The 15,111-nt window shown below is 48.2% G+C and overlaps 1 protein-coding gene across 4 annotated transcripts in view; it reads right to left on the reverse strand.

The window, feature by feature from the left end:
• Positions 1-15,111, reverse strand: part of LOC147712288 (uncharacterized) — a 126,380-nt gene that overhangs the window by 57,357 nt on the left and 53,912 nt on the right. For all 4 annotated transcript variants that reach the window (XR_015295988.1, XM_086923023.1, XM_086923022.1 and 1 more), the window contains exons 4-6: positions 3,470-3,583; positions 2,633-2,707; positions 1,861-1,959 (exon numbers count right to left, since the gene is read on the reverse strand). Coding sequence is in view for 3 of the 4 variants with exons in the window: in XM_086923023.1 (XP_086779149.1) it covers positions 1,861-1,959; positions 2,633-2,707; positions 3,470-3,583 (288 nt within the window). In the remaining variant the exon portion in view is untranslated. The remainder of the gene's footprint in view (positions 1-1,860; positions 1,960-2,632; positions 2,708-3,469; positions 3,584-15,111) is intronic.

Genomic DNA, 15,111 nt, shown 5'->3' on the forward strand with positions numbered 1-15,111 from the left:
GTGCATTCATTGCTGTCATGTTATTTCTTTTATTTTCATGTTATAGCATTATTGCATTCTAGGTTATCGCATGATTTCATTGCACATTTGCATTTGCATTATTATTACATTGCATTTCTTTGTTTTGCATTATTGCACTTTGTTCTATTTTAATTCATCGCTTTATTGCATTCCATTATTGCAATGACTTTGTATTCCTTCCGTTTCTTTACTTCTTATTCTTCTATTGCCTTTTGTTGTGAAGAGAGAGGATATGTTGTAATGGTTAATTCCCCTCTTCTTTCTTCACATCAATGCTCTCTCTGTTCAGCCTGCATGGCTGGAGAATAATGTGTGATGTCATGGAATGTTGGTGTGTGGACTGGTGGAGAGCGTCAGTTGGAGGATGAGAGGCTGAGCAGAGGGAGACTGCTCCTGGTGGGGCTGCTGCTGTACATCTTTACTTCTATCCTATTTACCATCCTACCTTCATCTTCTACAACTATAACTGAAACTAATAAAGGAACTACTTGGAACTACCACTCGGCTTACCCCTTGGATTATTTATTTACAACATTTTTCTTTGTATTCATCTGGGGATATGCGATCATATGATACCAGTAGAATGTTTATATTACATGGGAATGTTTCTAAATCATAGGGTGTGTGTAATGTAAAATTATACTGGGTCTTTTTCTTAACAGCAGTTTTGTGGTTTATTGTGGTGTTTGCTTTATGTTGGGATTGTGCATGTGTGCTAATGAAATAATGGGTATATGTTAATGCTGTTTGACAGTGGTTTCCAACAGTAGTGCACTGCCTCAATACTGCTGCATGTGGTTGATAAGATTGCAGGGAGTAATATTTTTACAGTAAAGTGTACTGTATTATTACACAGTATATCCAGAGGTACAAATGTGGATAAATAGTTCTGCCATCAGGAACAACATAGTTTTAGCGAAATGAGCAGAGTATTGGTACCATTAGATGATATCATCAATGATGTCATTAATGGGTAAGTGATGTCATTTGAGAGATCATGAGCAGTGCATTAGGGAGACTTAGTTTTGTAACAACAATTGCATTTTAATTATGGTTCAGCGAATTTAAGGGATTTTGTTAAACATAACTTTCGGTCTTATAAGCAAAGCTAACCATACCTTCACTATTACCTTTGGTATTTTTGATCATCTTCTGCATGGGAGGGTTTTTGGACGTCAACTTCTGTTTATGAGTAAATATCTCTGTGAACGGACTTTGGCTCCTTGCAGTAGGAAATGACTACAAGTGCTGTGCCCAACCTGCTATGGGCAGCCAACCCCTACAGTGCAAGGCCTTTAGCCATGTGAAAAGGTTGTTGGCTGCATGGCATGACCAATGGCCAAGCTATAGTTTGCATGGCTAATGCGCGAGTTGTGGATGTTGCTCCTCACCATAACTTGCACATTTCTATGGTTTTTTGGTTTCATTTTGTAACCATACCTGCACTTTGAGTGCTTTTTTTTAAACATATGCTTCACTTTATCCTTCGATTATTTCATCTACTTTTTTGCTGTGTTTTTTTCATTATGTGCCATATGCAAGAGTTCCCTTAACCAAACCTTCTCTGAAACACAGCTCTAGTTTAAGCATCTAGCGAAAGGACCCCCATAGACCCGAAGACCCATAATAATCCCATGGGGCTCAACATCATGTGGTATTTGGCTCCAAGAGCAGTACATCTGCTTAAATGACTTGGTATTTACTGTGATGATCTCAAAAGCTTTGCTGACACCTTCCAAGAAACTAGATATAATAACAAAATATTGCTATCTAGCACTTTATGAGGGGATGCCTCGAAATACAAATGTTACGTCAGGCAGCTAAGCATGGTTTACTCACCTGTGGAATTGTAGGTACTTTCCTTTTGCTTACGGTCCTGAGTGTCGATGTAATAGGCACCTCCCTCCTCTTTTATGTAGAAGGAAATACTATCATGTCCTGTTATATAATAATAATATAAATATTAGTATAATATTATAATAAAGATACATATTCAGTGAGAAGGACTTTCTTTGAGGAAACAAATAAATACATCTGTATGGGTAGTCACGGATAACATTTTTAACGCATGTTCTTCTAATGAACTGATGTGGATTTGGTGGAAAATGTGGTCATTTGCACATGTTTGTCCAAGTTTCTTACCAGGAAAGAACAAATTTCACTCCATCACTAATAACGTTTACATTTCAAAGTGAAGACAATATTAGAAGGAAAATCCAGTCACTTTGTAAATAAGACTTAATAAAACATTCAACATAAAATGTACATATACATCGGTACAAGCTATTAAACAGTGACGCTGTTTTATACAACTTGTATTGCAAAGAAATACATAGGAATGGGATATTTCAAGTCAAAGGTCATGAGTGTGACAGTACAAGAGCAAAACAGTAAAAGAGCAAACCTGTAATGTCTATGATTAGATGACAGAGCCCACTTTGTATTAACCCAAGAAATGCTACAATTAAGAGCACATAAGAAATGGAAAAACTAAGTAGAACAGAACAGTGATGTGACAACAAGAATACCAAGAAGCCATTTTAGCTCATGAAAAAAGGTTTCTGACGCGACAGGCCCAGCACTTGAAAACCTAGGATCATGTGTAACTCACCTGAGTGGGAGTCAGTGCTGTTTTCCCCAAACTCCTCCCCAAAATCATCAATCAAAATTGATGTTTGCTGTTCTTCTTTACTCAAAGAAACACCAGTATTGAGAAAAGAAAGGCAAACAAGTTACACAAGGCGACAAGTGTTCTGCTTCAAAATGTAACACTCAATGTAAATTTAACAATTTAAATCAAATGTTTGTAAAATGCTGATGTGAAAGCTTTTTAATACAGGATTTAGGATATCCCTGGGTGTAGATAACAACTCTTAATAGGTGACAAGCCTAAAGATAAAGATTCAGTGAGTTCAGATCTTCTCAAAGATACAGCCACCACTAACTTATCTGCTGCTAGGCTTACACCAGCTACCAAGCCCCATACTCCAAATATCACCACATTCTCTACTACCTCACTCATTCTACTGCATTGTGCATAGAACATGTATCACGAAAAGGCTATAACGTTAACCATTTCAAGTGCAGTTGTACTGTTCGCTGAGTAAAAGGTCCCAGCCTTTCCGTTTTCGTATACACAAAGTTGGTTCAATAGAACAAATACATGAACCCTCAGATGTAGCTATGTGGTTCATCCCGACATATTATTTGTTTGGGCAATATACAAATGCAAATATTGTCTTTCTGAAGAAGTTTGATACTTTCAGAAATTTGATAAGGGACCTCTGTGTCGACATCCCTTCAAGGGACTTGTGTGCAAAATCTCCTCTGTACTTTTTATGTTGGTCCAATAAAAATCAGAGTAAGCAAAAAATTATTTTTATGATTTCCAAAGCTATAAAGTTTCAGACTTTGTAATGTACTAAGAGTCAGAGTAGCATAAATTCACCTGTACTGAGGCAGTCATTTCTTACGATTTCATGTGTGTCCTGGGTGCCGTTCATGTGTAGGTTTTCCTTTTTTGCTATTCTGAATAGTTTATCAGGATTCATAATCATGCCACCTATTGCGTGAAGACAAAAGAAATTATTTTCACTCACTCGAAATTATTTCCCTATCCCCATTACGAATTAATACACACACACAGATACACACACATTCACATACATACACATACTGCACAGTGGCAGTTGCCACTGTGTAGTTATAGTTAGGGCCTAGTTATCAAAGGAGAAGCGTTTTTTGGTTTGCAAATACCTTTGGGGCCATCTGACTTCACTAGACTTTCCAAAAAAGTTAAGATCGGCCACCTCGGCTCCTTCCTGGAATGTTTATGGGTGATATGTTAAGACCCAACTGTGAAAAAAGAGGTCCCAAAATGCAATTTTCTCATGCAATTTTCTATAGGAAAATCGAACAGCGATAACACAAAAATGGCTGAATGGAATTATACCAAATTTGAAAGAAGGCAGGATCTTGGTCCAGAAAGCTAACATTTTGTGATTAGGTGTAAATCTGTTTAGAAGTTTTTAAGGAATTAAGGTTTGAAAACTTTGCATATCTGGATGGTTGGGTTCGCAGGAGGCACGCAAGAGTGGCGAGATCACGCAAGTTGAAATAATAGAGTGATCTGATTGGCTGAGGGATCTTTTTATTCCCCCATCGGCGCAGCTTATGTGGGAGCTAACGCTGTGGTTTACAAGCTGCAACATGAAGAGAAATGTTGTGGCAGCCATTTCAAGGCATTGGCACTTAGTCTTCATGTCCTAAAAATCTAAAAAGATAAATAAATAAGGTATAGGGGGAAGGGTCGGGGAACCCTTATCTCCTAGATCTTAAAGGGGGAAAGGGTCCCAGGGGAACACCCCGAGTAAAATGTAAAACTAATATACATTTTTCGGTTTTCTGTGATCCCATGGGAGTCAGCGCTGGCCCCTTGGGCCCCCGGAGAAGTCCCACAGGAGAGCATAGGGACTGCAGTGACTCCTGCAAGAGTCTGGTGGGATTGGTAAAATAAACAAAAAGAGTGGGTCAGGGACTGAGTTTCTGTGGTGGGTTTCCGCGAACAGGTGTGTGCGGGCAGGGATTCGGGTGCCCGTGGGGGTTTTAACCTTTCTTTCTTTTTGGTGAATATGTATTACCTACCGGCAGACGCCATTATGTAGTTATTGTTCGGACCATGTTTCCATAGAAAAAGCGTTTTTTTTTTAACTTGCCTCTATCTTTGGTGTCATTTGACAAATCTTCCTTTTGTTATATGGTGAAAATCCGTTCAGTATTTGTTGAGAAATGTAAGGTAATACAAATAAGCATTTCTGCGATCTTGATGACTTTGTGAATAATACCAAGCTTGTGCAGAGAAATGCAGAGCCATCTTGGAACTCGGCTTCGGTGCACTGTGCCCTCGGCCTGGTTGCCCCCTCGCTCCCCGCCTGCTGCCTGCCTCTTACCTGCTGCCTGCCTGCCTGCTGCCGATCCATCCCGGCGCCCCAGCCGCCGCAGGGCCGCCCGCCTCGATCGCCGATCCAGCCCGGCGCCCCAGCCGCCGCAGGGCCGGCCGCCTGGATTTTCGCGCCGGGTTTTGACGCGACCCCGCCCCCCCGCCTGCCGATAGGCCCACGCGATCCCCGCCTCCCGCCTGACCCGCCCTCCCGGATCCCTTCTTAAGGGGACCCCGACCCCAGTCTTGCAGCGACCACTGTGCCCTCGGCCTGGTTGCCCCCTCGCTCCCCGCCTGCTGCCTGCCTCTTACCTGCTGCCTGCCTGCCTGCTGCCGATCCATCCCGGCGCCCCAGCCGCCGCAGGGCCGCCCGCCTCGATCGCCGATCCAGCCCGGCGCCCCAGCCGCCGCAGAGCCGGCCGCCTGGATTTTCGCGCCGGTTTTTGACGCGACCCCGCCCCCCGCCTGCCGATAGGCCCACGCGCTTCCCGCCTCCCGCCTGACCTGCCCTCCCGGATCCCTTCTTATGACGCCCCCTCAGCGACCGCGCAGCGGACGCGCGCAGCGGGAGCGCCGACTGAGCGCCGAAGGTGCGCCAAAGGTAAGCCCGTCTGCGCCCGTCCGTGCCTGGACCGCGCCCAGTGCCAGGACCCCTGGCCCCCGCAGATCCCAGCCCACCCGCGGGACGTACGACGCCGCCACCCTCATCGCACTCAACGACGGACGAGTCCCGGGATGCTACCGTGCCACCCCGAGGCGCTCCCACGGACCCTTCTGCTGCACCGCCTGCAAGTTCACCTGCATCCGGACCTGCCTCGCACCAGCACCCGCCTAGACGAACACCAGCAGCAACCACCTCAAGTGCATCCTGCTCAACACCCGCTCAGTCCACAGACACGCCATCGAACTCTGGAACCTCATCGACACCACAGCCCCTGACGTTGCCTTCCTCACGGAGACCTGGATGAACGCCTCTTCAGCGCCAGACATCGCCATCGCCATCCCAGAGGGCTACAAGATCACCCGGAGGGACCGCACCGCCAACCAGATGGGAGGAGGCATCGCCATCATCCACAGGGACACCATCCGCATCACGACCTACACCGACGACATCCTGACTACCACCGAACACCTACACTTCCAGATCCACACCGACCCGAAGACCACCCTCAGAGGCACCCTGATCTACCGACCCCCGGGACCACGCACACAATTCAGCGAGGACATCGCCGACTTCGTCAGCCCGCATGCCCTCCCCTCCGCTGACTACATCCTCCTGGGGGACCTCAACTTCCACCTGGAGAACAACAACGACCGCAACACCACCACCCTGCTCGACAACCTCGCCAACCTCGGACTCAAGCAGCTGGTGACCACCCCCACCCACCTCGCCGGACACACACTCGACGCCGTCTTCTCATCCAGCAAAGACATCGCCTTCAGCCACGCCACAGGACTCCACTGGACGGACCACAGCTGCGTCCACTTCACCTTCAGAAGAACGACGATCCACCACCACCAGCAACAGGTCGCCCGCAGAAACTGGAGCAAGATCACAGTCGACCAGCTCGCCGCTTCCCTGAGCCAGCACCCTACCGCCAGCTCAGCGAACCCCAGCCAGGCCGCCGACAACCTCACGAAGTGGATCAGCAACTGCGCGGACAAACTCGCCCCACTGAAGACCCCGCCCAGCAGACCCGACAGCAAGAAGGCCCCATGGTTCACCGACGAACTCAAGAGCTCCAAGAAGAACTGCCGAGCCCTCGAGAAAGCCTGGAGAAGGGAGCCAACACCGGACAACATGACCACCCTCAAGCTTGCCACCCGGAAGCACCACCAGCTGATCCGCGACACCAAGAAAACTGAATTTAAGGACCGACTGGACAACAACGCACACAACTGCAAGGAACTCTTCAACATCGTGAAAGAGCTCTCCAACCCCAACGCCGGAAACAACGACATCACCCCATCGCAAGAACTCTGCAACTCCCTCGCCTCCTACTTCCACAACAAGATCGCGGACATACACAACAGCTTCAACACCCAACCGACGAACGCCACGTCCGACTCAACCGAACCACCGCCCCCCACCACCACCCTCCGCGCCTGGACTCCTATCAGCACTGAAGACACCGTCCGCATGATGAACTCCATCCACTCCGGATCTCCGACCGACCCCTGCCCTCACCACGTCTTCAACAAGGCCGACGCTGTCATCGCACCCCACCTGCGGGACATCATCAACACCTCATTCGACACCGCCACCTTCCCTGAGAGCTGGAAGCACGCCGAACTCAGCGCTCTACTCAAGAAACCAACAGCGGACCCCATCGAACTCAAGAATTACCGCCCCATCTCGCTCCTCCCGTTTCCAGCCAAAGTCATCGAGAAGACCGTCAACAAGCAACTGGCCGCCTTCCTCGAGACGAACGGATCCCTCGACCCCTCACAGTCTGGCTTTCGAGCCAACCACAGCACCGAGACCGCCCTCATCGCTGCCACCGATGACATCCGAACCCTGATGGATAACGGAGAAACAGCGGCCCTCATCCTCCTAGACCTCTCCGCGGCCTTCGACACCGTCTGCCACCGCACCCTAGTGCAGCGCCTCTACAACGTCGGAATCCAGGAGAAGGCACTGGAATGGATCATCTCCTTCCTCGACGGAAGAACCCAGAGAGTCCGCCTACCACCGTACAAATCAAAGGCCACCGAAGTCATCTGCGGCGTACCCCAAGGATCCTCGCTGAGCCCAACCCTCTTCAACGTCTACATGAGCCCCCTCGCGGCCATCGCACGCCAACACAACCTGAACATCATCTCCTACGCCGACGATACCCAGCTGATCCTCTCCCTGACCAACGACCCCGCCGCCGCCAGAGCCAACCTTCACGAAGGATTGAAAGAAGTAGCCGAGTGGATGTCGACCAGCCGCCTGAAGCTGAACTCGGACAAGACGGAAGTCCTCATCCTGGGATCCTCGCCCTCGGCCTGGGACGACTCCTGGTGGCCCCCCGCCCTGGGAACTGCACCCAAACCGACAGACCACGCACGCAACCTGGGCTTCATCCTGGACTCCTCCCTCTCCATGACCAAGCAAGTCAACGCAGTCTCCTCGTCGTGCTTCAACATCCTGCGCATGCTACGGAAAATCTTCCGGTGGATCCCCACCGAGACCAGGAAGACTGTCACCCAGGCCCTCGTCACCAGCCGACTGGACTACGGCAACGCCCTCTACGCCGGAACCACCACCAAGCTCCAGAAGAGACTCCAACGGATCCAGAACGCCGCAGCCAGACTCATCCTCGACATCCCACGACACAGCCACATCTCCGGACACCTAAGAAACCTGCACTGGCTCCCGGTCAACAAGAGAATCACCTTCCGTCTCCTCACCCACGCACACAAAGCCCTACACGATCAAGGCCCGAGCTACCTCAACAACCGCATCAACTTCTACGCTCCCAAACGACACCTCCGATCAGCCAGTCACGCCCTCGCCGCCGTCCCCCGCATCCGAAGAACGACAACAGGAGGAAGGTCCTTCTCCTACCTGGCCGCCAAGACCTGGAACTCCCTCCCGACCGACCTGCGCCTGACCCAAGACCACCTCGCCTTCAGGAAGAAGCTCAAGACCTGGCTGTTCGGGCAGTAGCAGCACCCCCCCCCCCCTAGCGCCTTGAGACCCTCCGGGTAAGTAGAGCGCTCTATAAATGTCTATGATTGATTGATTGATCTTGGAACTCGGCTTCAGCTATGTCCCAAAAAAAGGAGAAAAAAACACAGAAAAGGAGGACAGGGTAGGAATACCCTGACCCCCCAAGCCTTGGTCGGCCCCTTGTTCCCTGCAATGGCATAAAAGCACTTTTTTAAATTCACTGCGGTTTCCGTGAAATATTTGCGAATATCATTGCGAATTAAAAAAAAAGGGCAGGTTCATGCGCTTGTTTTAATTGTAGCTTCCGGGTGGGCTAGGACCCGGGGGCATGCAGGGAATATTCATAAAACAGGGGGGGGGCATGTCCCGGGAACCACCAACACCCCAGGATTTTATTTTTGATTTTTAAAAAGAAGGAGGGGGTTACCACTACCTCCCTGGGGCGGGATCATAAATGTGAAAGAAGGGGGCTCCCTTCCTGGAACTAATAATGGCCCTGGGGACCACCACTTCTCAAGGCCGGCTAATGCTATGTCCCGGGGTGTCCACCACCGGGGCAAAGCTGTTTGCTGTGACATGCTGGGAGCTTTGACAGCTCCAGCCATGTCAGAGCACTCTGCTTCCAGCAAGTGGGAGCTGAAAAAATGCTCTTGCCTTCTGGAAGCGGAGGCTTCGTCCGTTTCCCTTCCCGCTGTTAAGGGGGCAGGGAAACCTACAACATAATTACTCTCACAGACAGGGAGCTGCATGTTTAGCACTTCTCAGTTTGTGAAAGCAATGCCAACTCCCACTGGAGGCGGGAACCGGCAGAGACTGCGGGCCTTGAGCCGCCCCCCTGCAGTCCCAGGAGAAAAGAGCAAAAAGAGGCAAAATTAAGGTGAGAAATGAGCAATAAGTGGAAGAATAAAGGTCAGCAATGAGCAGAAAGTGGAAAGATAAGGTAAGAAACAAGCGGAAATAGACAGTATAAAGGTCAGAACCATGTATGAACAGGCAGAATAAAGATCAGCTACAAGCAGAAAGAGGGAGCAATGAGCAAGGTCAGCATTGAGCAGGTAGAGGCAAAATAAAGGTGAGAAACGAGCAGAAAGAGGCAGAATAAAGTTCAAAAAGAGGCAGAAGAAAGTTCGGAAATGAGCAGAAAGAGGCATGATAAAGGTGAGAAATGAGCAGAAAGAGACAGGATAAAGGTCAGAAACGAGCAGAAAGAAGCAAATTAAAAAAGTCAGCAATGAGCAGAAAGAGCCACAAAAAATAAAAAGGTGAGAAGCAAGCAGAAAGAGGCAGAATAAAGGTCAGCAATGAGCAGAAAGAGGCAAATTAGAAGTCAGAAACGAGCACCAAGAGGTAGAATTCTACCTTTTCTGCTTGTTTCTGACCTTTATTCTGCCTCTTTCTGCTCGTTACGGACCTTTATTCTGCCTCTTTTTGCTTGTTTCTCACCTTTATTTTGCCTCTTTCTGCTCTTTTCTGCTGAGACTGCAAGGAGAGTCTCAAGGCTCCCGCGGACCCTGCTGGCACCCGCTTCCTGCGGTAGCAGGCATTGCTCTCACAGACAGGAAGCTGCTAATCATGCAGCTCCTTGTCCGTGAAAGCAATCGTTTCATCTGTTTGTCTGCTCGCTTAACAGCAGGCAGGGAAATAGATGAACCCACCCCTTCCAGCAAGCAAGAGCATTTTGTCAGCTCCTGTTTGCTGGAAGTGGACTATTTCATCAAACTTGGCTGGAGCTGTGAAAGCTACAGCCAAGTCAACTCGAACTGCCATGTCCCGGGGTGGGCACCCCAGAACATAGCAGGAGCCGGAACAGGGGTGTGGCGGTCCCCAGGGCCATTATTGGCTCCAAGAGGAGGGCCCCATGTCCCGCCCATTTCAATCTCATGGGCCTGCCCAGGGGAGGTGTTGGTCCCGGGGTCCGAGAATGGCTCAGGAGGGGGGCCGCGCAGCCCCCTTCCTTCTTTAAAAAATAGAAAGCCCCGGGGAGGTGGTGGTCTGTGCAGCCCCGCTCCATATTTAAAGTATCCCCAAAGAGGGGGTGGTCTCTGGGGCTCTGGGTTCTTCGCTTCCACCAAGCCCCATGAGCTGGTGGTACACGGGGTTAGAGAGGGTCCTCAAGGCCTCACCAAGCATTTAATATGTTGCCCTAGTGGATAGTGGTCTGTGTTTTTTTTTTTAAGCACTGGGAGATGGGCCCCATGCATGCCCCTTGTATTTTTGAATAATCCTCATATGCCCCTGGGACCTGACCGCCTGGGGCTACAATTAAATCAAATGCAAGAACCCACGTTTTTTTGGGGGGGGGATTCATGGCGATATCTGCAAATATTTAGCGAAAATCATGTGAATTTACATAACATAACATGCTTTTATGCCGTAGTGGGGTTCCAGGGGAACCCCAAGGCTTGGGGTCAGGGTATTTCTACCCTGCACCTTTTCTTTTTTTCCCATTTTTGGGATGGCTGCCAACACTTCCTGGTTGAAGTCTTGGAAGCTAATCAGAGCTCTGCATTTCCCTGAACAAGCTCATCATTTTCGCCAGGTTGTCGCGATCGTAGATATCCTTATTTGGATTTCCTTACATTTCTCAACAACTACTGAACTGATTTACTCCAAATATTAAAAAAGCACAATCCAGATACCAAAAGCTAGCTTTCTGATAAATTTGGTGGAATTCCATCCAGTGGTTCGAGCTGCATGGGACACACCCTTTTTTGACTTCCCCTTGACTGGTCTCCCTGAAACTTTCCAAGCACAACATAACTCACTATAACACTTTTTGAGGGAAATTTTGTGAAGACTCATCAAAAAACGCCAAAGATATAGGCAAGTCAAAAAACACTTTCTACCTCTGACCCATTAAGTTCTCAGTTGTGTTTTGTGCTTTTTTCTACCAGTGCTGCAATTCCCTTCATGAGGCTTGTAACAGGCTTTCCTAATGAAAGTCGAAAATGAAGACAGTTGATACAAAAAGGAATGCAGTATTTGGGTTCACTGACTAGAAACCGAATGGAGCACATTAAACAATAGTAAATGCTCAAGACATCTTATCACAAAGTTAGACAAAAACCTTCTTTACAAAAAGTTTACAAGCCCCCGTTGAGTATTCTATAGAGGTAGTCCATCACCACAATTTTTAGCCAGCATGCCCTGTCTAGCAGTAAAACCCGACACCTCAACATATGTGTACAACAAAACAACAATCTATTTCTAAGAAGCAATTAATTGAATACAAAACTCAACACTTTCCTAGTACTTAGGTGCCCAAGCCAAGTCACCTACCCTATGCACATTGCATTCCCAGCACTCAACATCAGTACAGTCATGCCAAAACACACCCACAACATCCGACAGTCTATGAGCCCAGCCAAGCCACTGAAACACCTAACACCAGCACACATTTTGAACAATGATGGCCATCGTGATCACATTTGCAATTTAACTTTATCTGAAGTTTAATTTCCAGATCTCCTAATAAACAGCCTGAGACGCCTATTCTGCTGTCTGATACCAATGTTCTAATCCAGGCCAAATAGCAACAAGCACTGGCAAAATCAATCGGTCTGACCTTTGGAACTATAGGACCTTATGTGCGTGCTGTACAACATGCTCATTGCTCACTTTGGCAATGATTTGTAGCCATGCAGTATGGTTAAAATAATAATATTAAAAAAAGAACTGTGATGCATCCAGCGCTAATGCAGTCAGGAAAAAAAATCATTTGCCCCGGCAGCGTCATACCGCTATTTACAATTAGTTTTAGCCACACTACAAAGCATCCGCACTGTTGTACAGCATAGCTTAAAAACATTGCCAAAGCCAATAACTCATAGGTGAGCCCTACAGGCTTTACCAGTGCTTGTTTTATGAAAAACTATTACTCTTCTCTTCTTGTTTTGCACTGCTGCAAACAATCCTTGATTAACATTTTCTGATAGTTCTGGCCTTTCTCTGTGAGCTCCTGTCATCCTGTTTATTCTTCCACCTCGGAAAATATCATTTTTGGACCTGTACAGCCACATATATCTATAAACTGTGTATTATTATTGTTGGACTTCGCCTTCTCTTCAGGGTCATCCCCAAACTATTTGACCTTGCCTTCCTTTTTTATGAACCTGCTTTGTTGGCTTTTAGCAGTCTGAACACTCTACTACTGCTAACCAGTGCTAGAGTGCATGTGCTCTCTCCTTTAAACATGGTGTAATTGGCTTACATCGAATTGGCATATTTAATTTACTTGTAAGTCCCTAGTAAAGCGGTACTACATGCACCCTGCTGCCTGTAAATTAAATGCTACTAGTGGGCATGCTGCACCCATTGTGCCACCCACTTATATAGCCCCTTAAACTTATCTCAGGCTTGCCATTGCAGCCTGTGTGTGCAGTTTCCACTGCTATTCCTACATAGCAAAATAAACCTTTTGCCAGACCTACAGTTTATTTTTTTATACATGTAAGTCATCCATAGAGTTGACCCCTACAGCCCATATGGCAGGGCACAGTGTAGTTAAAAAGTTAGACATGTATTTTAAACTTTTACACGTCCTGGTAGTGAAAAACTCTCAAATCAGTTTTCACTATTGCAAGACCAACCTCTCCCTTAGGATACCATTAGGTTACCTTATTACATTTAGTAGGTGATAACTTTCAATTGGGATAAGCTAGGAATGTCGAGTTTGGTATTTAAAGAATTGTAATTGAAACCCTACTTTAATGGTTAAGTTGGCTTTTAAGTCACAGTTCTGAGAAGGCCACTTTTAGAAAGGTGTTAAAAGAACAATTGGTGGACAGAATGCAGAACAATGTAATACATTCATCCCAGTACAGAGATCTGGGCCTAAATTCATCGTTTTTTTGCTCACCATGCCATTCCACTTTGGACCCAGCCATATGCAAATCAGTCTTGACCCTGGGTCCAATGGGAACAGTCCAGCCTGAACTGCCAGGCCAGGTCCTCCCTGGACTGCAAACAAGCATCCTCGGACCATTTTCGGGCTTTCAGCCTTCATTAGCCAGGATAGCTTGACTCCAAATTGCATGGAGAGCACGGGATCCACGTCTGGACATACCCGTCCCACTCTGGGTGACAAATGCAAAAAGAACAATTGATGGACAGAATGCAAACCAATGTCATCCATTCACCCCAGTACAGAGATCTGGGTCTAAATCCATCGTTTTTTTGCTCACCATGCCATTCCAGTCTGGACCCAGCCATATGCAAATCAGTCGTGACCCAGCACCCAATGGGAACAGTCCAGCCCGAACTGCCACGCCAGGTCCTCCCTGGACTGGAAACAAGCATCCTAGGGCCGGTTTCGGGCTTTCAGCTCTCTTCAGCCAGGATAGCTTGACTCCAGTGGCACGGAGAGCACGGGACCCACATCTGGGCATACCCGTCCCACTCGGGTTGACAAATGCAAAAAGAACAATTGATGGACAGTGTTAGAAATGGGATTTCTGTTTGGCTAATGTTTACACCAAAGCCAGGCAGAAACCACCACTCTAGTCAGGATAAGGAAGTTACACTCCTAAAATAACCCTTGCTCACCCCCTTGGTAGCTTGGCACGAGCAGTCAGGCTTATCTTAGAGGCAGTGTGTAAAGCATTTGCACATAACCAACAGTAACACAGTGTAAGCACTACAAACGGACACCACACGAGTCTAGAATAATATCTAATATTTTTATATACTCAAACAAGACCAAATACGATCAAAATCCACAGTACAGTACTTTAAAATTAGTTGCGTTGCAAGATGTATTTAAATTGCAAAGTTACGTTGAAAACACAGTTCGTTCGAGTAGGTAGCTCGGTCCGAGCCTACCGCGATGCTGAAAACAACAGAGTCTCGCAATTCCAACTGACCACGTCGGTAGTGGCCAGCAACAGCGGGACAGGTTCGTTCACAGTACCTTTCTTAGTGCGACTCACATGGCAGTGCGAGTCAGTCTTGGCATCTGTCGCGGTTGCGATGCGAAGTGGAAGCGCTGCACGGTGCGGTGCCCCGCGATGTGATGCGAGCAGGGGCTCAGTGACGATCGTCCAGACGGCGTCAGTGAGACCAAGGCTTACGGTGCAGGGCGAGATGGTGCTCGATGCGGTGCTGGAAGGTCGTGGTGCAGGTGACAGAGCCGGTCGTGGCGTCCATTGCGGTTACGGCGCAAAGCGGAAGTGGTGCACGGTGCAGTGCCTCTCGATGCGGTGTGAGCAGCGGCTCGGTGATGATCCTCCAGAGGGCGTCGATGAGACCAAGGCTTGCGGTGCAGGGCGAGATCGTGCTCGATGCGGTGCTGGTAAGTTGCGATGCAGTTGACAGAGCCGGTTGGCGAGAATTGGCGCTGGCCAAGCCGGTCAGCTGTGCTTGACAAGGCGGTCACGGGTGTCAAGCCAGCAGTGACCATGTCGGTGAGGCCAGGCCAGCGAAGTGAAGCGAGGCGATGCAGGTTGAGGTGCCTCTCGATGCGGTGCGAGCAGCGGCTCGGAGACGATCGTCCCGG

Source organism: Lissotriton vulgaris, chromosome 5 (assembly GCF_964263255.1).
Source record: "Lissotriton vulgaris chromosome 5, aLisVul1.2, whole genome shotgun sequence".
In the NCBI taxonomy this organism is placed as follows: Eukaryota; Metazoa; Chordata; class Amphibia; order Caudata; family Salamandridae; genus Lissotriton; species Lissotriton vulgaris.